At 42.3% G+C, this 25,436-nt stretch overlaps 4 protein-coding genes and 1 long non-coding RNA gene across 22 annotated transcripts; 4 read left to right on the plus strand and 1 right to left on the minus strand.

The window, feature by feature from the left end:
- Positions 1–1,458: 1,458 nt before the first annotated feature.
- LOC120821975 (transmembrane and immunoglobulin domain-containing protein 1) lies at positions 1,459–4,812 on the plus strand. Its single transcript, XM_040181154.2, has 6 exons — positions 1,459–1,549; positions 2,310–2,394; positions 2,496–2,786; positions 3,392–3,679; positions 3,772–3,875; positions 4,101–4,812. The coding sequence occupies exons 2-6, from the start codon at positions 2,331–2,333 to the stop codon at positions 4,110–4,112; spliced, it is 759 nt and encodes a 252-aa protein (XP_040037088.2). The 5' UTR covers positions 1,459–1,549; positions 2,310–2,330; the 3' UTR covers positions 4,113–4,812.
- LOC144410357 (uncharacterized) lies at positions 1,547–3,496 on the minus strand. The gene is made up of 2 exons (XR_013468371.1): positions 3,401–3,496; positions 1,547–2,650 (listed from the first exon to the last, which is right to left on the minus strand). It is a non-coding gene; the product is annotated as an uncharacterized LOC144410357 (long non-coding RNA).
- A 1,373-nt stretch (positions 4,813–6,185) lies between the features above and the next one.
- pimreg (PICALM interacting mitotic regulator) lies at positions 6,186–10,383 on the plus strand. Of its 16 annotated transcripts, none has more exons than XM_078106685.1 (6): positions 6,193–6,351; positions 7,302–7,621; positions 7,722–8,029; positions 8,117–8,212; positions 8,814–8,860; positions 9,430–10,383. In XM_078106685.1, exons 2-5 carry the CDS (start codon positions 7,325–7,327, stop codon positions 8,839–8,841), a joined length of 729 nt encoding a protein of 242 aa, XP_077962811.1. In that variant the 5' UTR covers positions 6,193–6,351; positions 7,302–7,324; the 3' UTR covers positions 8,842–8,860; positions 9,430–10,383. The 16 variants fall into 16 exon arrangements, with proteins under 16 accessions (XP_077962802.1, XP_077962811.1, XP_077962809.1 ...); XM_078106683.1 differs by having other exon boundaries at positions 6,193–6,318; XM_078106681.1 differs by having other exon boundaries at positions 6,195–6,296; positions 7,306–7,621.
- Positions 10,384–11,076: 693 nt separating this feature from the next.
- On the plus strand, positions 11,077–17,068 carry cct8 (chaperonin containing TCP1, subunit 8 (theta)). Of its 3 annotated transcripts, none has more exons than XM_040179822.2 (16): positions 11,077–11,337; positions 11,849–11,939; positions 12,057–12,136; positions 12,241–12,390; positions 12,606–12,786; positions 13,077–13,138; positions 13,232–13,369; positions 13,743–13,921; positions 14,089–14,155; positions 14,237–14,324; positions 14,422–14,537; positions 14,730–14,801; positions 14,925–15,089; positions 15,373–15,492; positions 15,931–16,076; positions 16,801–17,068. In XM_040179822.2, the coding sequence occupies exons 1-15, from the start codon at positions 11,278–11,280 to the stop codon at positions 16,036–16,038; spliced, it is 1,677 nt and encodes a 558-aa protein (XP_040035756.1). In that variant the 5' UTR covers positions 11,077–11,277; the 3' UTR covers positions 16,039–16,076; positions 16,801–17,068. The 3 variants fall into 3 exon arrangements, with proteins under 3 accessions (XP_040035756.1, XP_040035757.1, XP_040035758.1); XM_040179823.2 differs by having other exon boundaries at positions 15,931–16,072; XM_040179824.2 differs by lacking the exon at positions 15,931–16,076.
- Positions 17,069–17,464: 396 nt separating this feature from the next.
- Positions 17,465–24,839, plus strand: rskrb (ribosomal protein S6 kinase related b). The gene is made up of 13 exons (XM_040179825.2): positions 17,465–17,784; positions 19,003–19,293; positions 19,427–19,510; positions 19,838–19,906; positions 20,305–20,374; positions 21,158–21,265; positions 21,539–21,579; positions 22,427–22,454; positions 22,706–22,795; positions 22,968–23,056; positions 23,354–23,464; positions 23,579–23,692; positions 23,776–24,839. Exons 1-13 carry the CDS (start codon positions 17,755–17,757, stop codon positions 24,010–24,012), a joined length of 1,362 nt encoding a protein of 453 aa, XP_040035759.2. The 5' UTR covers positions 17,465–17,754; the 3' UTR covers positions 24,013–24,839.
- Positions 24,840–25,436: the final 597 nt, after the last annotated feature.

Genomic DNA, 25,436 nt, shown 5'->3' on the forward strand with positions numbered 1-25,436 from the left:
GTTGTTTGGAGGAGAGAGGTGAGAGACTAAGGGGCGAACAAAAAAGCAGCAGGGCTGCTGAATGTATCTCAGGAAGGAGGGAATGCAGTGTGTGTTTGCATGGGGAACACAGAGGCTCTGATGGCATAAACTCTGCAAGCGTTGATTAATGTTTAAGGACAGCAATGCTGTTTTTTGTTAACAGCTGATGTTATCTGCAAATGTACTTTGACCTCTCACTTTTCCCCTGGAGTCGGCCTCCTCATGTACTTGTTACACACACACACTCACTTATGTGAACAAACGAGCTCTCCAACTTAAACACTTATTCCCCGATATCAACATGTAATCGCCATGCACACATGAAAATGTGTGCATGTTCTCCCCTAAATTGCCCGTAGGTGTGTGGATGTGAGCGTGAATGGTTGTGTGTCTCTGTGTCGGCCCTGCGATTGGCTGGCGACAAATGTACTTTGACCTTTCACTTTTCCCCTGCAGTCGGCCTCCTCATGTACTTGTTACACACACACACACTCACTTGTGTGAACAAACAAGGCCTCATCAACTTTAACTCATCAGAGCTCTCCAACTTAAACACTTATTCCCCGATATCAACAGGTAATCGCCATGCACACATGACCCTTTTGGGCGTCAATGTTTACAATCTATTGGTGGCAGTCACTTGGTTCTTTTCCAGAGGCCCCCCTCCTCATCCTGTTTTATTATGTTGGATATATGTAAACTACATATTGAGTAGCCTTGATAACCCGCATATGTGCCAATTCTGTCACTTGCGAGAATTATTTAATAAATGTCCTGTTTAATGATTTAATGAGGAGTTCTATCACCATTGTTTTCTTCATTCAGCTGTAAATAGTTACGATATGCAGTACCATAAAAAGAAAAAAGCAGCACAAAAGCTGTTCATTTTGGGGAATACCTGATGATTTTGCTTAAGTACTTCTTGATATATGTATTCAGTTACTTTTCACCACTTGTAACTTGTATCACAGTATCAGAGGAGGAACGGACATGTTTGAGACTGTAAGCTGACAAATGTTATAGGCTCTTATGCACTGGATATTTTTATGTCAAAAAATGCTGTTCACAACGTGTTTTATATATTGATACACACAGCAAATGCATATAATCCCCCAAACATCTTTATCACATCCGGGTGTTGATAAATATACAAGTCTACCTTTTCAAATGAATTAGAACAAGTTGTTGAAAGCCTTCAACTGCTTGTCATAAGTATAATTCAATGAGATGCACACCCTAGAAGTTTTAGTGCCATTGTAAAGAGGTCAGCCAATAAAAAAGTGCTGTTGTGTTGCTACATTTTAAGTACGTGAACAATAAAAAAGTAAAAATCAAGGTTGGGCTGATTGAAGGTTTTTTTGCAGGAACAGGAAAGAAAAATGATGAGAGTCATAGAGAAACTATGAAGGAAGTTATAAAAGTGTCCTTCTGAGCTGTGAAGTATTTAAGAGCGACGTAAGATTTGAGCAATCCTCCACATTCTCATGCTCACACACAGGGAACATAGACAAGAAATTATCATAGTCAGGTGAGTGCATCTTTAATGCTGTTATACATATCATAAGAATAAAGGCATAGAGTATTGGTACTGTGAAGAAATAGTAACTCGTATTACATTAATTAACAATCTTATCCAAAGGTACGATTCTACAGGAGATCTAACCGGCAGGTTTTTTAATATTTAGTCCTCAGAATTATAAACAAATACTCAAGAGAATATAACAATTTGGTTAATTATCTTGAGAAAAATATTCTGGTTACACATTTCTTTTGTCATATTATGATATTACAGACAGTATATTCTGATTGAATGTTAAAATTGTATAGCATAATGTGTTATGATAAAAATCTGAGATGGCAGGTTTCTTTGTCGATAAAATAGCATTTTCATGACTTCTTTGATGAATTATTTTAAGGTTGTTCCACGATTTAATTGTTTTAGCCAAATAGATTTGTCCTGCAAGGAAACTAAATTGGATATTTAAACCAAGGGTTAAAAAAAGGAATAATTGACGTGTTAAGTGATGTTTGGTAGCTGACACCAAACAACACTTAACACGGTGGAGGAAAACAACCGAGAATATAAAGCACCTTTGTAAAGCACCCTTCAACAACAATTCACAGTTATTTGGAAAAACAGAAAGAATAGATCAATGAAGCACAAAGATACAAATAGAATTGTCAATTTGATTAGTGAATGTTTTGGCTCCTGCACATATATTCTTTTCTGTTGCAAGTGATGAAGTTTTGTTGAACTCTATTTTAAAATAAATGCTCCTCTCCTTTAGGTTTATCCAAGAAAAAATAAAATGAAAGCGATTTTCGGACCAGTTCTTTTCCACTTACTCCTGTTCTGTGCAGCCCCGACATTTGGTAAGCTTTTTTCTGGTTTTAAAGTCTGGTTACCAAGAATTTATCTGACATTTTACCCTCTTTTGTGCTTTTGTCTAAACTGTATTCTCCCTTTTGCTAAGGTGTCCGGATCCAGTCAGTCCCAGCAGTCACCAGTGACGGTGTTATTCAGACAGAGCTGGAACGGACCGTGTCTCTGGTTTGTCAGCTTGACGCCGGCCACGAAACTCCGGTCGACGAAGAGCTGGTGTGGTTGAGGAATGGCCAAGCCGTCAGTCTGACAGAAGGAAATAAGAAGGGTCGAAGCAGCGTGTGCGTTACACCCATCATCTATGAAGATAACGGGGCTACTTTCACCTGCCACCTGAGCAAAAATGTCACAGTTACGGCCTCAGTCACACTGAATGTCACATGTGGGTCCCTTTAAATACTTATCTCTGAAAAAAGTTAATTATTATGATATTATGGATGGCAATATCAGTTTGCTGGTCCCCACTAAAATGTTTTACAGATATTTAGGAGGAATCCCACTGACCCTAGTGATCCCTCGAATTCTCCTTAAATGCTAGCGTCAAGTCGAGATTTCGCTCGGTCCAATATTTTGGTCAAGACAAAATCTAATTTCCGTCAACCTCAAGTCTACATTCTGTTTAGGTCTGACGCGCCTGCCTAAGATGGTGACCACGTTGACGCCATCAGTTGCAGTCCGTATTTATTTATTATGTATCACTACGAATTTGTAGGTTCAAGATTTTCGAATACATTTTTACGAACAGGTTTTGGAGATCAGGCTGTCACGTTAGCACAGCTTGCGTGGCTGTCTGTCTTTAGGACGAAAAGGTGATGATGACATCGGCTTACATGCACTACAATGTTTACCCTTGTCCTCCGTCTCTGTTAACAAGATACCCTTTTTTTAGAATATATATTCTAGGCGCCATTGCCACACTGAGGAGTGGTTGGCATTGCTAAAGCTGCCGGCTACGAGATTCATGAATGAAGCGGCGTTTCTTTTCAGATCACCCACAGCTCTCTGGCTCGGAGGAAGTTGAAGTAGAAGAAGAGGCAGAGCTCGTCCTGCGGTGCGACAGCTGGGCCAATCCACCTGTCTCCTCTCTGTCTTGGACACTGAATGGAAGCGTGGTGGATCTAACAGTAGGTCGATTCTCGTTGACCAATGACGGCTGCACGAGCCAGCTCAGCGCCAACCTGGTGGAGAAAGGCTTGCATGAGGGCACTTATCAGTGCATAGCGACGTCTCCCATCTACGGCGAAAGCAGCAGGCAATTCAGAGTCACAGTGACAGGTCAGTTGATGCAATCAAGTGTAATCAGCACATTGATGAGTCGGTGAGGGATGACAAAGTGGGTTGATCATTTTCCTCCTCTTTGTCCGTAGAAAAGACATTGAAGCTCCCGCTGTATCCCATAATAGCAGGAGTAGTGGTGGTGTGCCTCACCGGGCTCCTTGCTGTTGTTTCACGGTGGACTAAAATATCAAAGGTAAAAAAATGCAACACTTATTGACAGACAGCCCATGAATCAGAATTGGAAACTGTTTATTGCCAAGTGCATTACACATACAAGGGATTTTTAATTTCAAAACATAAAAAAGGAATATTTAGTAAATAATATGTTGATGAAATAAGCGTATGTTAAAACAAGCATGGGAATGACCGTGACTTGTTACAAAGTGAGCCTACTAATTCTTTCTTTCTCTCTTGACAGTGCTGCGGGTAGGGTGTCCAGGCTGACATGACCAGTACAACAACCCAAATTAGAGCATGGTGTCATCTGGCAATTTTAAACCACTTTTTGGACCTCGCGTTGACTGCTTTTACTGGAAGATTCGGCTCTGGTTTTCTCTAGTTCACCGAATAAGAGAAGCCATGAAGATATCAAAACTTAGTTTGTAGTTAATTTTGCATGCATGAGACTGTGATGAGCCATGAATTCTATCCTATTTTCCTCTTTTTTTAAGGAATATTTTGTCATTTTCTTTCACAAAATTTTTGCCTGTTGCTGTTGATTGTTGCTTCCACACTGAGCATTTGAAGAGCAATTGCACTCTCTTACAGAGTGTGTTTGTTAAATATAATAGAGAAGAACAATTGCACATTTCTGGTGTAAAACCACAAAATGCATGTTTTGCGCTGGTTGAAGAAGATAGTTCTATTACAAACTTTAAGTCCTCAAAGTTATCATTGTCCATTGTATCATCTTTAGGTTAAACCAGAAAGATCCGTAAAATGTTCAATATGACCTTCAAATAATCGTTAGACGTATTACTTTTCATATTGTGATGCACTTCTGCCTGTTTCTTGTTATCAACTTTGCAATACAATTTGCAATTGTTTTCTTGACATTGTGATCTGTAGTTGTGACATTAGCACTGAACTTTAACTTCTGACTCATCAATGTAATAAACACTTTAAAATCAGGTTATACATTTACTCTTAATGCGTCAAAAAGACAGGGATAACCATCATATGAGGGTCAAAGTCTAGACCTTTGTCTTTCACTAAGAAAAACACTTTTAACAAGTTCAAATAAAACAGATCACTGATCGTAACACATTTGACAACTTTGCAATTGCTCAGTTATTATAATTACAGTACCAACACAAGCTTGACTGAAGGTGATGATTACGAAAGAAGCTGCTTGGTTAGGCTTGCAGCTTTGAATAGTTAAATACGTACCTCGAGGGTTCTTTCCTGTATCTGGCTGTGCAGTTGTTTCCAAAAATCTGAAATAAATGATACTATAAGGCCTAATTTATAGCTTCTAAGAAATTCTCAGTTTTAATGAAATTTTGAGTTACAAAAATTATTATTAATGTTGCACAAAGCTTTGGTTTTGTTTTCTAATTTATTGTAGTATACACATGTGAGTTACAATAACATTATGAAGTTAAAGGAAAGTGGAAAAACATGCCTGATGATGCCTTTTTGAAATCACTAAAATGAAATCGGTAGACAAAGGCGTATTTTCACACGCAGGTGTGCAGGGACATCTGCTGGTGTCTTTAAAACGTACAATTAAGATGTACTGTATGTTTGTGTAAATGTGCCAATAAAGTTAAAAAAAACACACATCAGAGTGTATGAAAAATAACGTATTAGCATTGGTATTTAGAGAACAGTTTTCAATTGCTGTCAATTTATTAAAATTTGGGGTACAGAATCTTAAATGTTTCATTGTACAAAAACAAAAACGGCTCCAGCAACAACACCAATTGGCCTAAAAACTTGATGAATTGAATAAACTGTCTGGTAGGTTTTGGTAACAAAGACTGAATGTTTTATAACCTAAGATAAGCTTTATTGCTGTACTGTTGTGCGACTAAGAAGAAAGTATCCTAAATAACTGTAGGAGTAAGAAAATGGCACTGTACATTGGAAAGCTATTTTAGAAAAGGTGTGACGTTGTGATGGTGATTTTAGTGATGATAATATCTATATTATAAAGATGTATGCAATGAATCTGCAATCAAACAAAGAGAATACTAGATAAAATAAGATAATTCTTCCTTAGTCCCATGTTCCGTTGTCACACAGACATAAAAAACAAGATCAAAACAGTTATAAATATGCTGCGGTCAATTAAATGAAATGAAATATTATATATACAGACATATTAAATATTACATACAGATATTATGCATACAGAAATGACTGTTGTTGCACATGTTTTGGAGGATTTTGTGGTCTACTGCAGTCCGTTGTAATGTATTGGCATTCATTTATTCAGCTGACGACAACCACAGACTGTATGACAACAACCCCTCACGCCGAGACGTAACCGAACGTGTTACGTCACACTGGGGGCTTTGCGTGAGGGGCGTGGTGACGCGTAATGCCTGCGTGCGGTCTGCGGTCCACCGCCAAATTCAAACAGGGAGAAAGGAACAGCAGGAGCAGGCAGGTACTTTGACGCTAAGCTACCGGTGAGGCAGACGGTTACATACTTGATATTTAACGTAAGTAATTTAACGTAAAGGTGTTTTAATTAGTTAAGCCGAACTGAGCCAACGCGTTTACGTGCGATAAGCCGAATGGCGCGTTTTTTTGTTCTTAACGTTTAGTGAATGAGCAGCTTTCACGGTTAAGAGTTTGCATTGTCTTTTTTTTTTACTTCACGCAACGCTGATTGCGGTTCTTGTTTGGCGCGTTAATTACGTAACTTTCTCTGGTAGCTGTGCGCAATGTCGCTTATCGTTGACACAAGAAGATAAAAACGGGCAGAGAAAGTTATAAATCCGTATCAAACAATGGCGACACAACTTTCCCCAACGCGATGAACCGCTGAGCGAGTGATTGTTACGAGTCACTTCCCGTCAACTTTATCAGGGACAAACCGATAATAATTGTGGAGAATTTTCTTACACCAGCTAACTGTTATCTAAATGTATTGTTTTAGCTTACGGTTGTGAGTGTTAAACATGCGTATCTCTGGATAATGTCGGGAGAATAATTTAATGCCGTATGTGACCAACGTTAAGGACTTTGCTTATGTATCATTTTAATTGTAATATTGTATTATTGTTTTCATCCTCAACTAATCTATTCATTCATAAAACGCCCCTTCCTTATTTCTGAGTATGACGTATTTAAATAGATTGCTAAGTCTAACCAAAAGTATGAAACTCATAAACTTGATTCGCATTTGATAAATAACAAACATTTAAATGGTGACTTGAATAAGAATGAAACCCAATGTTCTAATTGATTATCAGAGATGTTGCAGAATGCTTAACTGCCATAACAGTAAGTCTGCCTGAGACATAAAGTTGCTGTCTAGCACGACCATTTCAAGAGCCTTATTCATAAAGCTCTTGAAATGGTTGTTTTAAAATGCTGCTACTTTTATTATGTTATAATACACACACACACACTGTTGTTGTCTTTAACCTGCGCTCCCATCTTTCAGGTAGGTCAACACTGGAATCTTCCATGATGGATGGACTAGGTAAAGCTGTGGTGGGAGTGTGGCGAGCGCACACCACCCTGGATGAGTCTGACGGTGCGGAGAGCTCCCCAGAAGCCCCCGACCGCTTCCGCAAGCTTCGCTCGTCATCTTCACTCAACTCTCTTCAAATGTCCTTGCGCAAGCGGCTCCCGCTGCGCTCCGTCCAGGCCAACTCCCTCCCGGAAAACCCAACTTCGGAAACCCAGAAGGAGCAGCCGAAGCCCAACGCGGTCCGCAAACTTACACGCAGTGCTCGGAACTCCATCACTGAAGTATATCAGGTAATATACCTGTATGGTTTTCAGTCCGTTTTTACACCCCTTCCTTTTAAATAATTTGTTCGCCGCTCATCATCCTGTGCCCGTTTCTCTCTAAAACCAGAGACTGCAGCGGACAAGAGAGTTTGCACGCGAGGAGTGTTTGGTAGCGACCCCCGGTGGGACATGCGACGAGGAGGAAGCGGCAGCATCGACTTCCCGCACCCCAAGACGCACGCCCGGACGGGGTGCGACACCCAGACGTACCCCCCGATCGGCTGCCACGCCTGGACGTACCCCTGGCTCCAGAGGAAGAAGGACTCCCGAGGCCGGCGTACGCGGGGTGAAAAGGGAAGGAGGCCGGCGGCAGCTGGTCCGCATGGCTGCTTTACAAAGTCCCTTTGCGTCCCCCAACACACAGAACCAGAGGAAGTGAGTCCTCTGTTGTTCCTGCAGGCCATGTTCATCTGCCGCTTTCATTCATGTGATAATTGTTTGTTGGTTTTTCTTCTGTTACAGAAGGTTTGACAGTGATTTGGAGTCGGTGTCCAGTGGGATCAGGAGGCTGAAACATCTGTCCAAGGCCTTTGACAACATAGTTGGCAGAGACAACAGGTAAAGTAACTTTTAGTTTACTGCGTCTTCATGGCTCTCTTCTTTCATTTTACTTTTAGTCATCATTGTTGATTTCCCTTTGATGTTTTGTCGAAGTGGCTTAAAGGGAAATCCAATTTCCGTATGTGTGAATGGAAGTGTGTGTGTGTGTGTGTGTGTTTTGTTGGTGAATGAGTGTTGTGTGTATGGTGTTGGTCCATTTTCTGTCATGCATACTTATTCTGCACAAAGGAGCCCACAGAGACTCATGATTCTCCCCGACTTCGCCCGAAGAATCTCCTTCCCCTCCCCCGCACACATTCTTCCAGGCTAGATTTGAAACTGCAACTGTTTCCGGTATTCCAACGAGGAGGGAGCAACAGGGGCGACAGCAGCGGGAGAGGAAGGGGGGCGGGTGTATGGGTGTGGGAATGGGGGCCAGATGAAATGTCAAAAATGTGCTTGAGAGGGCTTGGAGTACAGATTTACATCACTTCCTGTGTTGATGTTCAAATGGGCGGCTGTGTGTTATCAGCTGTTATGTAGCCAGCGACCTTCCCCCCTGAATGGAAGGTTTGTCCCTCGGAAATTTCAACCCAAGTGTGTTTTCCTCCTACAACAGGCAGTTCAACTATTCCACTATTCCCTAATTGAGGAGTAGGGAAGAAGGTAAATCTAAACATCTGAACATTGTGCTTCTAAAACCAGAAGAGTTGTGGAAACATGTGCTCTAAAATGTAACTCATTTTGTGGCATGAAAAGCATGGGCGCCTGAGTGTATGAAAAACGCCTCTTACCTACCGAGTAATGAAGACGATCTTCTCCATCAAACTAACACTTTCTTCCTCCTTCTCTATCCTTTCCTTACTGACTTGCTCGTTGGCCGTATCAGCTGACATGCTCTCTCCAACTTACAGGGTGTGTGCAAGTAAAGCTGTATATTTTTTTTTATTGAAATGTAAATAGACTTCACATACACCAAAATGATATGACCTCACACTACTATAAAAGTCTTTAAAAATCTTGGTACTAGGTTTACCATTTAGAAACATTGAGATAATGACCACAATTGCTTTAGTTTTTCTCATTTTGGATAGAATAAACATATAATGTCAACCCTCTTCTTCATTAAACAAATGCATTTACTTTCCACATCATTTAGGATATTCCTATGAAGAGAGAGAGAGGGGTACATCGTTGACGCCTGTGCACACTTTAATAAGTCCTTCTCTCTGCAGTACACAGGGACGTTCTGGAGGCGCCCTGATGAGAAAGTTGGATCCCAGCGGTAAACTCTGTCGCTCCAACCTCACGCGTCGAGCCTCCAACCTCTCGAACACACTCGGAAGTTGGAGCAGCACTATTCTCAAACCCAACTGAGCTGCACGTGTGTATGTAAAACACACCGGACCTCTTTTTTTGTAGCCATGTTTCACATTTATCTTTCTTGAGGTGTACGTTGTTGGTGTGAGACTGGGAGACCGTTACGTGGCAGCTTGTCTGTCTTTTTTTAATGTTAAAGTAATTATTGTCTGTTTACATGTCTCCGGTTAGCTGGTTGTGGTCCAAACATCCTCATCGTAGCTACCAAAGGGATTTCTGTGTTGTCTGTCGTCACAGCTCCTGCAGCCACGCGTCTGCGCTACATTTTCAAGTACAGATTTACATTTCTTTATTTGTATTGTCACTCTTTTCTCAGAAACCAGTTTTTACAATTATCTTTATAAGAAAAAACATTGTACTCCAGAACTAACACTAAATTGACAAATGGAATATGCATTTTCCTGTACTTCATATGTATGCAATAATGTTACTAAATTGTGTTATTCCTTTCTTATAATGTGAAGATTATTTTGTTTTTTTACACAATAGCGATGGTAGTATTTGAGTCAAGTTGTTTCCTATTTTCCTTGAGGCGGTGTTTAATGGCCTGTGAGTGACCCATGCATCAATACCATTCACGTAAATCAATTGATAAAGTAATGGGGGAAGCTGTAATGACCTGTTCCCCTGCGTCAACGATGATGATAATGTCATAAAGCCATATTCAGCAAGTTATTAATGCTGTGACTGTCAAAGAAATGCTCCCAAATTAAGCAAAGCCTTGCCGTTCCTATGTATTAGTACTGCATTTTAAGAGAAAGGAGGAAAAGAATCAAACAATAAAGCCTGTAAGCTTCAGTGATCTGGAAGTTGTGTCTTTGTTTTATTTTTTGTGTCCTCTATGTATACGACAGATGTAGTCAAAGCAATTATGCTTTTTGGGATGACTGTGCTCTGATCCATTCTAGGGAAAAAGGAACCATGGTGAATTTCTTCAAATCTGACAAATGTCTCCATGGGACAACGTAATGTGATTACATTTCACGCGTTATTGTGACATTTGACTAAAGCTAGAATATTATTTTATAGATCGATCTGGATCTTCATAAAAGGAAAGTCCATTGTAGCATGACTAGCAGGCTATTTACTTTTTTTAAATTGATAAGGATTTAGAAATTGAATCATGTAATAAAAATAATGTGATTGGGTGACATTGACTCCTATTGTTTGTATAACTGTTCGTTCACATGTGTTTCACTTATTTTAGTGGATGCAGTTGCAACTTATTCTGGCTCAACGTCATATTTAAACAGGTAACAAATAAACTACTTTATATGTAGTGTAAGCTAAACATTGTTAGGAAAAAATACAGTTCTACAAATACGGTATACAATTGTGAGGCAGCCTTCTTATACTGTGTATATTCTGTATATATGATATGCTTTTTATTCCAATTTTGCCAAAAGTAGCAATTACACAATAATAAATAATTATGTACTTTTGCAAACGAGGGACTTTTACACTTATTACCTGGTAGTTTTAGTTCTTCTAATTAACCGTGAGACGACAGCTCCCCCGAGTGGTGCGTCGCGGTCACTGCAGGTGAAACGAGAATCGCTCCGTTTGTCCCTCGTGGCTTCTCGTCCTCAATCCCACGCCTCGCTGCAGTCGCTCCTCCCCAGTCTCTCCGGCTTTGTACCACGAACTGAACCCACGCCGCAGCTACCATCTCCAAGAAACCGGGGCTGCTAAAACATCCCAAAATGGCTCTTCACGTTCCCAAAGCGCCGGGCTTCGCCCAAATGTTGAAGGATGGTGCCAAGGTGAGGTTAAATCCGTGGTTCGGATCGGTGTGGCGGCGCCTGGCGTGTGGTTGTTAACCAGCATGCTAGCTAGCTTTAGCCACCGAGTTTGCACGCACATTCACCGTCATGTGGGAGAGTTCTAGAAGGAAGCCATGCCGCTCGGATAGACAAAAATGGCTGCGTAGTTTGACTTTTTCTCTCTCGAACTTTAACGCGCTGTCTTTGTCTACAGTGTTGTAACTTTATTTGCAAGAACGTTTACCCCCTGCGACAGTCACAAGTCACACCCAGTTAGCATTGAGCTAACTGTCACAGCGGATGCTTCGATTGTCACCGCTCAGAGATGCTGATGCTTCTTCTGCGTTGGCTCACCATACACCTGCGGGCTTTGTCCAAGTAGCGTATTGTCTCGGGATGATTTTGTTTGATTCATTAACGTGTTCTTTTGCAGTAGATGGATTGCAATTCAACTCTACAAAAGGCGCGGCAGTCGAGTTACATTGTGTTTTTTGTTCCCCCTCTTGCGCAGCACTATTCAGGGCTGGAAGAGGCAGTCTTTCGTAACATCAAAGCCTGCAAGGAGCTTTCTCAGACCACTCGCACCGCCTACGGGCCCAATGGTAAGTGTCTGCCCCCCCCTCCCTCTCTCCTCCATCAGTTTCAATGAATACAATGTACATTGGTGAGACAATGAAAACAGAGAAATGGTTTTAAACTATGACATTGTGTCCTTCTAGGTATGAACAAAATGGTCATCAACCACTTGGAGAAGCTCTTTGTCACCAATGACGCAGCAACGATCCTCAGAGAGCTTGAGGTGAGGGAACCCCACATTCTCGTGCATCACGCTGCTTGCAGGAACGATTTTAAAGAGACAAAGCTTTTGAACTGTTTTTAAATGACATGTCATTTGTTCTACAGGTGCAGCATCCCGCTGCCAAAATGGTCGTAATGGCATCCCACATGCAGGAGCAGGAGGTTGGAGACGGTACAAACTTTGTGCTGGTGTTTGCTGGAGCTCTGCTGGAGCTGGCTGAGGAGCTTCTTCGCATGGGCCTGTCGGTGTCCGAGGTAAACCAATGTAGTCACTGAACATTGTTGTTGTGACAATGTGACGGCAGGGTGATAAAAGCGCTACAGTTGATTGTCTTCTTTGATACTGTGATATTAAGCATTATCGATAGGATAAAGTAAGGGTTTTTAGAGCTGAAATTGAGACCGCATTCTATAAACCATTTTTGCCGTGGCTGCATTTGCTCAGTGTGCTCTTACCTCTTGGACTTCAGGTGATTGAAGGCTATCAGAAGGCGTGCAAAAAGACTCTGGAGATCCTGTCCGACTGCGTGTGTTCCTCAGCCGAGAACCTCCACGACGTGAAGGAGGTGACCTCTCTCATCCGTACAGCCGTCATGAGTAAGCAGTATGGCAACGAAGACTTCCTCGCCAACCTCATCGCACAGGCCTGTGGTGAGTCAACACCTTTAATAATTATTGATTTGTTGTTGCAGCCCAACTGTCATATAAGTATACTACATTTTTAATTGCCAAATTATATGTTTTGTGTTGCCTCCAAGGAATATCGTTTCCGTTCTGTTAACGATTTATATTTTTTTAAATGATAAATTGCAGTTTAAAACAAAACCGCTGCAGACCACCAACCTCAAACACATGAACTGTGGGTTCAGCGGTTGGAGATGATTAACTTGGTGGTATTCATTTAGCATTTCACTGACTCTTCATATCCGTTTGTGCTTTAGTGTCCATCTTCCCAGAGTCCGGCAATTTCAATGTTGATAACGTCAGAGTGTGCAAGATCCTGGTGAGCAGTGCCCTCCATTGAATATATTTTGTCCTTGTTCGTGTGGGTCGTTTGCCTCCCAAGTTGATTTTTTTTTTTTGGTGGTGTTTTCAGGGCTGTGGCGTGACGGCGTCCTCCATGCTGCACGGCATGGTCTTCAAAAAGGAAGCCGAGGGAGACGTCACGTCGGTAAAAGATGCCAAAATCGCCGTCTTCTCCTGCCCCTTTGACTGCATGGTGACAGAGACCAAGGTAATGGATGCTCCGTCTTTAGAGAGTTCTGACCCACAACAGATGAAATCAATTGAGCTTATGTTTCATGTAACAAAAGCTGTCCACCCACTCACATTTTACCTAATATAAGAGTATGTAATCAGGACTTTCTTTTCACTCGAGATATATTTTATGTCACACATTGTGACCAAATAATATTTAGTAGCTTCAGTTTCCGCATCTTGTCATTGTGGTTGGTTCTCTGTCACAAGGTGTTAGAACCGAGCTGTCATGAAAATGTAAAAGAACGTGTTCTCCTACTGTGACAAGTCAAACTGTCTTCTGGGAAAAGAGCCTATTATAAGGACACTTTGGATTTTTGGTGCCCAAATAGTCTTTATTTTCGTCACAGGGCACAGTGCTGATAAAAAACGCAAAGGAGCTCATGGACTTCAGTAAGGGGGAGGAGGACATGATGGAGGCGCAGGTGAAGGCCATCAAGGAGTCCGGTGCCAACGTGGTGGTAACTGGGGGGAAAGTGGCTGACATGGCGCTGCATTACGCCAACAAGTACAACCTCATGGTGGTCAGGTAAGACCCGGATGACCTCTGATCATTCAAATCAGCGTTGAGTTACAATGTTAAAGTGCTACTATTACTTTTTTCCTAAATGAATTTCCTTTTTTTAAATGAATGTTCAAAATAGTCTTTGTTGTAGAATACCTTTTTAATCGCAATGTCCTAAATCACCACATCAGGCTGAGCTCCAAGTGGGACCTCAGGAGGTTATGCAAGACTCTGGGATCTATAGCACTACCCAGACTGGTGAGTGTGCTTCCTTTCAGATCAGCTGTATTGGCCACGTTAAAACGCAACATATCATATATACTGATGCTTTTTCCTTAGACGGCCCCAACGCCCGAGGAGATGGGTCACTGTGACAACGTCTACACCGCAGAGGTGGGGGACACCCAGGTGGTGGTCTTCAAGCATGGTAAATCTTTCTTTGCTGCCGGCTCAAAAGTCTTCATTTTATACCTGATATTTACTCTTTCATGCTCAACGCGTTGTCTGATCTTGCTTTGTTGCAGAGAAAGAGGACGGAGTCATCTCAACGGTGGTGATTAGAGGTTCCACGGACAACCTGATGGACGACATCGAGAGGGCTGTGGATGACGGAGTCAACACCTTCAAGGTTCTGGTCAGGGTAAGTTGAATCACTGTATGAAAGAATCTTTCAACCGTTTTCAAGTTTAAGTTACAATTTTATCATGTATACGTTTCAATATATCTCAACAGACACAGTGAGTATTGACTCATTTTTTGCCTTGGTGTTTCTGCTCATTTGTGGCTCACCGTGCACAGCCGCTACAGTTTCTGTGTTCTTCACTGTCTGCAGGACAAGCGACTGATTCCTGGAGCAGGAGCCACTGAGATCGAACTGGCCAAACAGATCACCTCGTATGGAGAGGTACGCCCATTTTAGTGCATAAAGAAGTGCACCAGATTCATAGAACGGCGCCCTGCGTGGGTTTGGATCACTGATGAATTTAACAAACATGACCGTTCTCCCCCACCCCCTCGCTCTCTGTAGTCCTGCCCGGGTCTCGAACAATATTCCATCAAGAAGTTTGCTGAAGCCTTCGAGGCTTTGCCCCGGTCGCTGGCTGAGAACTCTGGTGTGAAGGGGAGCGAGCTCATCTCCAAAATGTACTCTGCGCATCACGACGGAAACAAAAACATCGGCTTCGACATCGAGGTTTGTGCACAAGACAAGATCCGACCAAAGCGGGATGGCGTGTCAGTGTGGTTCACTGAAGATTTCACATGTCGTCATATCACAGAGAAAAGGCATTTAACAAAACGGTGTAGCTGGTTATAATGCATAATTATGCTCATTTATGTCATTTAGCTTTAGCAACTATAGCTCGAGCACGTTCAAACAGTTCATACAACTTCCGTTTTCCTGTATGCCCAAATGGAGACCTTAATCTGTGTGTGTGTGGTTCTGATGACTTGTACTGTGGATATGATGTCTTCAGGGAGAAGGCCCCGCTGTGAAAGACATGCTTGAAGCCGGCATCTTGGAGCCTCACCTGGTCAAATACTGGGGCATCAAACTGGCAACCAACGCTGCCATCACAGTACTGAGAGTGGACCAGGTGTGTGAAAAGAACTCAAACGCTCGCAACACTCACATGATTGAAATCAACTTCCAAATCATGCACAATAATTGTTTTCTTTATAAATGGAGGCGTTAATTCTTATTTCATATTGAGAACACAGTCCAGATCTCAACATTTTCAAACTTCAATACCCTTTTATTTTTTAATGTACGGTAATGGTATATATTTTGGTGTATTTTAATGAAGGGTTTGCCTTTTGACGTCTTCACCAGCTTTACATCCACATAAAGCCGATGACGTCTTACCAATTGTTTCTATCCAGTTTTACCATTATTTTTGCAGCGTTTTATATTTTAATGTAAACCCAAAGGATCTACTTCAGTTCCACAGGTCAGGTGTTTTTGGGAAGTCCTTTGTGAATTGATGGTCTCCAGGTAGTTGACGTCAGTGTGTGTGTATATATGTGCGATGCAGATCATCATGGCTAAGGCTGCAGGGGGACCCAAGGCTCCCAAGCAGAGAGGCCACTGGGACAAAGACGATTGGGACGAGGCGCCTGATAATTTTGACTCTCACCATTAGACGGCGTGCACACACATACACACACAAGCCCTCAGTCAGTAGGTCCTGGAATGCGAGTGTTTTTTTTACTCACACAGATGTGCTCACGAAACAATGAGGTCATGAAACGTTTTTTTTGCCTGTCACTACTAACGGCCACTTGAGTGTTTTTCAATAATTCCAAATGTGTCACGGACAGCCGACTAAAACTTGCACATAACGGATACAGTGTGGTTTGATGGCATGCTGCATGCGCTCATGAAGGCTGTTTATGGCAGTGGACGTCCTCCACTGAATTGTAAAATGTTGCATTTGATGTACAGGGAACATGTAAATGAGCAACTCTGTTGTCTGTCATTTTCTACTACATCACAATCGGGTGTATATGGATCTAGTCCAACTAGCTGCACAGTGAGCGATTCATTTACCCCACCTTCAAGATCAGATCAAGTGAACATTAACTAACTGCTATGGAGCTCCTGAAGTGCTGAGATTAGTTTGATCTGATGATATATTTATTCTTAATCGTTCAGCATCACTTGCATTTCTTACAGCATACGTATAGCTCATGAATACTTCATCAGCCCTTTTGACTTTGGCCCAAAGTCATTTTTAGCATGGGTTTAAGCAAATATTCCTAGTGTGTATTTGAGTTGTTTCCATGCTAACTAGTGTCAACCGTCTGAGTGTTACCCGTTACCTCACAGCCTGTTGCGTGGATCGTCTGTGCTCTTGATTTCCAGACAGAAAGGACTCACTGACTGCTGTGTTTTCTCCCTGCAGATCATCATGGCTAAACCAGCAGGGGGACCCAAACCCCCCCAGGGCAAGAAGGACTTTGATGAGGACGACTGAAACTGATGCTCCTATGACCCCCAACGCTCACACAAAACGTTTTCTACTTGTTTATTTAAAGCTCAACAGTTTGATTTATTTTGTAGAAATGACATCATATTGACTTACATGAAAGTCAAATGTACGGATGGCACTGTTCGCTTTTCTTTTTTTGTTCTATGTCCCAAATAAAAGGCCCTTGGGCTGTTACGCCTTTGTTTGGATCTTGTTTTTACTTTTAAGTCGATCTGATATGATTTGAGTCGTCTGATCGTTCAACCTGTAGGAGTAACTCGACTCTATCCTGTGAGATCACCTCCCTGTGGATAATTTATGTTTACGGTTGCCCAGTGGGTTTGCTCTTAACGTTGTGTGGAGACGGCAACACATGTGCTCATACCGGTTTATTTTCAGAACCAGTGGTGTGACGCTTGAAAACCTCCCACTACATAATACATTCGTAGTTCTATTGGTGCACGTGTTTAATTTAGTGCATGCGTTTAATTTATTCCCCGATAACAAACACATAATGCAAACAACGGGAATTGTCATGTATGTGTAAACTCGATGCCTACAGCTGTGGTCGCGGACCAGCAGGGGGCGCTGAACCTCCAGGTCGGCGGCGTCATTGGATGCGAAGGAGTGGGCGGATTTGCGCTGACGTTGCCCATGCTCGGGATTAACTTGTTTTCATGTGGCCATATCCGACGCATATTCCACCGGACAGTCCGCTCAACCCCCGGCAGATTGTGCACAAATCGCGTTATTCGGCGTCGTCTACCCTCGAGTTTGTCCGCGTCGCGCGCGCAGCCGTAGCCGGGAAGGCGCGTTGTTCGGTGCGAGGTGCCTGGATGCGGAGCAGACGTCGCTCGGGGCTGACGGTGCTGATGTCCTGTCACGGCGATGGGGGCCGACGGTAGTAAAAACCAGAAGGTGAGAGGAAGTTCCTGCTCTGCTTAAAGTGTGACGCGGGATGGAGGGGTCCTCTGTTTCCATGGTGATTTGATTCCAGGTATACCGTCGACGGCGCTTATTCTGGGCGACTGTTTACATATTTAAGCAGTCTATCGGAATAAAGTGTTATCAAGTTGCACAGTAATTTAACATTAATAGTTTATTTGGCTTGATGTTGCCTCTTAGTATTTTTCGGCCGCCTTCAAAAGTTCCTTCTAATATTTACGCGTTTACTTTGAAGACTACATCCATCACGCTTCTTGTATCGAAATCAATTTGAAATCGAACCCCGGCCACATTAAATCCCACCGTTGCTCTGCCTGTAGTCATATGTCAGGGAGATGTCGCATTGATTGCAGCTATTTCTGCACAGTGACATCCTGCGTGGTTGACTACACGCATCCTGCCCAGGGGAGGATGGGCGCGTGTGTCACTGGCTCATAGCAGACTGGATGAATAATAAGCGTTATGATTCTCTCTGTTGTTCAAACTTAAATGATAGCTGGAACGGTTAAGGGAATAACCGCTGGCCACTGCAGCTCCTTGGATGCATTTTAGTTGGTTTGCACAAGGACACACAGGGAAATAAGACTGATCGTTTTGCAAATGTAATCAACATTTAGTTGGATATAGAGATTTAAATCACACACACACACATACACACACATACTCAGTCACCTCTGTATGCAGCAAAGTTTCTGCGAAGCAAAGAAAATCATTGTCTGATTTCTCATTCAGAATACAAACCAATGGCTCCACAGCCGGATACACACTGAATTTCAACAGCAGAGGATGTTTGTATTAAACGGCTCCCCAGTGCATGTGAAGCAATGCTTACTTTCCTCGGTTAAACAGTGACTATAAATATATTTTTTTAAAGGCCAACCTTTTGTCCTGCGTAGCTTAAACCAGCACAGTTGGCTTGTGAGTTTTGGCATTATGAACATCCAAAAGGTCAAGTAAAAGAAGAAAGTTGCTTTCAGCAGTGCACGTCTGCCTTGATAAGTGTCTGTTGCATAAAACACAAGCGAACGGTCCCTCGAGTTGGCTAAAACACGACCAGCGAGGCCCTTGACATCTTCCCATATAATATATTCACAGACACAATTAATAACAACTTGCACCTGCAGCACCATCTCCTATCCAGTACCATAATGCTCCCGTGTGCATTCCTCTTCCCATTGCCCCCCCCTGCAGAGGTCCGCTGAGGGGCAGGAAGATGAGGACCTCTCATCCGGCTGGCGGGGCTTCCTCTCCAGCGTGGGCCTGTCCGTCCCAGCGGGCTTGTGTCGCCTGGCCCCACCCGCCCTGCGTCTGGGCCGGCATCGAATGCTCCAAGGAAAGGCCCCCGACATCCCGGAGCACGTGCTGAGGCTGGCGGGGGTCGGCCCGGGGATGCTGAGAGCGGAGTGGAGCCTGCCGGGGTTCATTACCATGTTCCTGCCCGAATTCCCCCACAGGGCCGTGCCTGGGCACGAACACTTTCAGGTAGACCTCAATTCCGACATGGACACGGGGGGATATGTGAGGCTCGATCTGGTTGGCTCCGTCTTTGTGTTGGCATCTCTCTCTCTCTCTTTCTGCCGCTGCCATTGCTTTTTAAATTTTTTCGCTCCCCCAGGTGTTGAGTTACATCGCCAAAGGCTCGTTTGGACCCATTCTGAAAGTGAAGGACAAGGCCAAGCAGAAAACGTATGCTGTCAAAGTGAGTCTTCTGCAGGAATCTCATATTTTAAATGTGTTTACTGGATCAAAGCCACACATGAACGGCCGGTTTATTGATTCATGAAAACAGTATGTAATTCGCCTCAAGTTAAAATATAGACAGTATGAAATTTCTTGTGTTTGACTGTTTTTAACTTCTGACTATTGAAGGCCTGTAAAATTAGCTAAAGGTTCATTTTATATACACATCACTGCAATTATATTTGTAAACTACAATAATGAAATATGTATTGTGCCACTTTAAAATCCTTGCAGTCCTGCATTTTGAGGTCTTTATCTTACCTCAGTATTTTTTTACGTCCAACAGGTAATACCTAAATCCGAGATTCTAAGACTCGGGGTGTTGGAGCAGTCAAAGGAAGAAGTTATTGTCCAGGTGGGTAAGAAAAATGGCATATTGAACATTTTCAGAAAGAAATACTTTTAGTCACCAGTATACACTTTTCATACAATGACCAATATTTTTTAACCTTAGGAGAATCTTGGAATTGTCATTGTCTATCCTAAGTGAAAGATGATGATTTTGATGATATTTTTTTGTTATTTTAATTAGCTCAAAAAGGACGCATCTGTGATGTCTATTTTAACCAGTTTCGTTTGTATTTCCCAACATGTCAATTTTGAGTCTTTGAATTTAAGCAACAACACCTTAAGTTGTAAGTAAAGTCACTTCTCTGGAAACACGTTGGACCCAGTGAGGAGAAAGCTGCAGCTCTCTTTGATTGGTGGCCAAAATTCCAATTTTTCAGTTTGATTTTGGATTTTCGCCCGCAGCGTCAGGTTCGCCACCCATTTGTCCATGACCTCCAGGACTGCTGGCAGACTCAGCGCCACCTCTACATTAGTGAGTCAGCTAGCGACGAGTGACCCGATCCAACCCAGATCCACTACCCCCCCCCCCCCCAAAAAAAAACCTCACTCCACCTTTTCTCAACCCAACACTGGTAGTCTCGTCCAGCACCTCTCCACAATCCCCGACCCGTCCCCGAGAACAAAATGACCATAAATAAATCCCCTCTCCTCCAGAGCATTTCCCCTTTTTTTCCTCCCCCAATCAGCCACTGACTCAGAAAGTGTGACCCAGTTTTGTTTGCTACCCCTCCTCCTGTGAAAAGAGAGCAAAGTTAGCCTGGGGAACAGATGTTGGACGTCGCTGCAGCTCAGCAAGAACGCATGTGCCACAATCGAAAGAGAGGACACCCATGCTTGCCTAAACAAACAAATTATCAGTGAATCATTATGATCTGGAGCGTATTTTCAGCAACTCAAGACTATTTAAAGCCACCTATTCCATTAAGTAGAAAGGGGTAATCCTTTATTTCACACACCTATGCACTATTTACCCCAACCCGCCTATTTGCTTTTTTCTTGTTATACTTCTTATGCTTGTTTGGTTTGTGGAAAAACTATATTTTTACCCTGTTCTGACTTCCAGTATACCCTGTTCTTTCCTGATTCCGTTCACCAGTGTGTGTGTGTGTGTGTGTGTATGTGTGTGTGTGTGTGTGTGTGTGTGTGTGTGTGTGTGCGTGTGTGTGTGTGTGTGTGTGTGTGTGTGCGTTCCACAGCCCCCCCCTCTCTCATTGCATGACAGAAACATGTTTTAATGCCGTCTCCCGTCCCATAGTGTGCGACTACTGCAGCACAGGAGACTTGTACACCTACTGGCAGATGATCGGTCAGTTCCCAGAGGACACCGTGCGAGTGTTTGCTGCAGAGTTGGGGTGTGCGCTCGGTGAGTACATACTACACACATGTTAGCCACCTCACTTTTGTTTTAAAATACTCTAATTAGATCAGAGGTGACTACGGGAGGGTTTTCTTAGCTGACGGTATTTAATGGGAAGTAATTATAAAGAAAGGACTCATTAAAATGGGAGTTCTCAAAGGATCTGTCACAGCAACAAAGCAGTGCCAGGGGGTTTAGATAGATTTAGATATGTCAGTAGGATTTTAAACATGTTGGTTCATTAGTCTTAAACGGTTGATCTTCTGTTCTTTTTTGCAGGTTTTCTGCACGACTTTGGGATCATTCACAGAGATGTGAAGGTTAGAGAAGTTTTGGACCAAAATGACAGACCAATTTATATTAATACATCTGATTAATGGTCTACAAAATGAAAACAAACTGATTTATTTTTAATTAAGTTGGATATTATCTTTCTTTAATTACCAAGTAAAAAGGTTATTTTTGTGCTGTGTCAAACATTCAGCCATCGGAAATTGAATCAAATCACAATCAAATGGTTTCCAAATCACAGCTTACAATAAATCATCCATTAGATACAAAATGTCAATCATACAAGTATGAATACACATCTTCTTAAGAGCAAATACTGTAGCTTAGTCTCAAATACGTTGTGCATCAAGTAACAAGAGAAGAAATGCTGTAAGCCAAAAATGATGTCCCGATCACGTTGTTTTTTTCCCATTCGTTTTCCAAGTCACTTACTGTACATGTTGCATATGCCAACAGCCAACTGAGCACTACTTATTGTTAAAAAACAATAAATCGTGTGGATAAAACATTTACAGACTGAAGGCTTTATACTATTAGTTCAGTGTCAAATCATTAACATAATGTTGTTCCATATATGTAAATGTACATTTCTCTCTATTGATGCTGTGTTGTGTCTTTTTGTACATTTATATTTAACTGAAGTAGAATTATATTGAACTGCACCAATGCAGTTTAAATAAAATACTTTCAGGCACCAGTTTACGTTTTCATAGCTTTCATTATTAAAATGGCAAACAGTTTGTGTAGAATAATAATTAATTGCTAACTTAATAATCAAAAAAAGAAATCTGAAGCACAGAAAAAATATATTTTTTACACATCATAGTTAATGTGGATGGATGTTTAATTTAGTCACTTTGTCACTGTTTTTTGCAGATGGAGAATATCCTGCTTACAGACAACGGTGAGTAAAAACCAGCAGAGAGCAGCATCGCTCCAGAGCACATCCTGACTGAACATCTGTCAGTCAATGGACATAAAGGTTCATCTGTTTAACACCGAGAGGGAAAACATACATTTGCTAAGGACATCTGAGTAAGATGTGAATATTTCAGTTTTTAATACCAGCTATAACTGCATCCGTAGTCACGTCACACACTCAAGGATGTTTTAAAAAAGGGTAAGGGTTAACGTTTATAAAATGGTCTTTTCCAGGACACCTCCGCTTGGCTGACTTTGGTTTGTCCCGTCGGCTGGAGAGAGGAGGAAGAGCTTTCACCATTTGTGGAACCATCCAGTATATGGGTGAGAAATATGTCACCTCATATGCAGAGCAACGATAAGCAGATGCCAAGCACATATCCCAAGAATGTTTTGTGTATCATTTGTAAACCCGTATCCTGCAAAATGCATTGAATGTAATGTACCAGAATATAGTGCGTGCCGTGAGCTTGAACGTGCTCTGTCTGCTCTGCAGCCCCGGAGGTGCTCAGTGGTGGCCCCTACAACCATGCAGCCGATTGGTGGTCGCTGGGTATCCTGCTTTTTTCATTGGTTACTGGGAAGGTGAGATCTCGTTGCCGGTAGGCTCGGAATGTCCTGCGTGATGAGCAGATATTACTCACAATCCTTCACCCAGTGACACACGGCTGGGGTTGTAAAAGAAGGTGGTGTAGAATATATTAGATGCTTTCTGCGTGGGTTCATTTTACATTCAGTTTAAACGACTCAGAGTGATGTAAGTTTTCATAAATCCAGTCATAAGAAGCCTTGTATTTTGCCATGTAGAGGTCTAAAATTAGGCCTTCGACTGTTTTAGACATCCTAATTTATTTCTCTCATTGTACCTCAAACTCTCCTCAGTTCCCCATGCCTCCAGAGCCAGACCACTGCAGTATGCTGAGGAAGGTGAGGTGTTTTCCCTATGAAATGCCCCTCAGCCTCAGCTCCCCACTGGCCTTGTTGATAACAGAGGTAATTACACAAAGTGCAATCACCAAACTAACCATTTGATTGCATGCACAAGCAACTACTAACCACTCAGTTGGAAGATTGCAATGATATCATGACGTACGTTTCCCTGACCAGCTTTTGTGCAAAACTCCGACCCGCCGCCTGAGGACGCTCGATCGTTTCAAGCGCCAAACCTTCTTTCGTGGAACGACCTTTGACCTCGCCTTACTGCAGCGGCAGCCTGTGGAGGTAACCAATGAATGTCCCAATGTAGCCGGTTCGGTTGTTCCAACAAAGGTCCGATGGTGATTTTTTTTGTCGTCACTGTTCAGGTGATACTGGAGCTGAGAGAGAGACCGGACCGAGCTGCCAAAGCTCGGCGAGGCCTCACTTTGTCTCTGCAGCCTCTCAAAGGTTTCGACTACGACGCCTTTCTCAGCCCTCCGTCCACGCCGGACACACAGCTAGATACCGATGCACGAAGCCACGCAGCTGTGCCGCTCCCCGGCCCCACGCTCCCCCTGCAGCCTGCTCAGGAAAAAGGCCTACGTAGCGAAGTGTTTGTTTGATTGACGGTCTACAGGTTACAGTTTCCCACATTCAGTAAAAACCCAAATACGTGTTTGTGATTTCATTTGATACAGTTCAGAATGGAATGATTCATTCGAGGAACATTTCCCGCTCGTATTGGCAAGGTTTATGTTTATGGCAACGTTTTCCTTTTTTACTTGTTTGCCTTTCTCCAACGAGCACCTTCTCAGGCCCACTGGATTTGCTCAACAGTTGTGCAAGAAAGATTGCACGATTGTTGTCTACGTACTTTTCATTTCAAGTGACTGGTCATGGCCGCCCTGTTTGCTATGATAATACTTTGCTATCAAATTCACCTCACGTGAAAAAGTTATGCTATTGAAGACAATGCACAGCTTTTCTTTCCTTTTACTTTAAGTTGTATGTGGTTTAAGTAGAAATCTTCTCAAAACTCCTCAGAGAAATTAGTGTATTTCTGAACTTCTGCCTTTATTTTCTTTGTTGCATGATTTTAAAACTACAAGATGGCGCCCGGCTGTACACATGTGAGCTGAGACTGTAAGGGTTGAATGAACAACAGTATTCGGTCATCATTTTGATAGATACAAGACTTTTTGTATTCGTGAGGCTTCCGTAATCCCAACGTCATGCACTGACTGACTGATTATATTAGGATTTTGTAAAGTATGTCTTGATGTGTACCCAGAATGCTTCACAGTCTTCTTCTTCACCAAAAATGAATATTTGTAAAGTCATATTTATACATTTTATGGATGCTATTTGATGTTAAATGTTATGGAACATTGTATTTTTGTAATAACCATTGAGCACGGATGGGATATGAATAAACTCTTACTGAACAACCGCCTGCTGATGTGGAGCTTTTGTTCATGTGAGATGGCTTAAAGAAAGAGAGTCATTGCTTCACTTCTGCTATCAGTTACGCCACGTTGTTTCAGAAAAAATATTGCATGACTACTTGTTTGGGTAAGAAAAAGTATTTGGTAATGCTGCAGTGGAAATTTACTGAAGTTGCTGTACTTTAGTTCAATTTAGTATGTAAACTTTACTGCATTGTACTTTTTACTTCCCTACATTCATCGGAAGCGTCAATTAATACTTAGTTGACGGCATCATAAGATTTAAGGCGTATAAACCACAATAAACTATACAAACGTACATGTACAGTCCTTATTAAATGTTATTTTCCCTCACGGAGCAATAGTGGTTGAAAACTAAATATCAGTGGGATAGTCTCTATAAGTCTATTCCAACCAACATGTCTAAACTAGAGAATTAGAGGTACACTGTGTGACTTGTAACATGTATTTCCATTTCCTTTTACCTATATGGTTTCATCCTATTTGGGAACCCCTTTATGAATATCTGGGTTAGTTTTCAGTCAAACCTGTAACTTGGATACCTGCCGTTTCTTCTCTGTATAACTCAAAACCCGTTCACT

The sequence above is a fragment of the Gasterosteus aculeatus genome, chromosome 7 (assembly GCF_964276395.1).
Source record: "Gasterosteus aculeatus chromosome 7, fGasAcu3.hap1.1, whole genome shotgun sequence".
Lineage (NCBI taxonomy): Eukaryota > Metazoa > Chordata > Actinopteri > Perciformes > Gasterosteidae > Gasterosteus > Gasterosteus aculeatus.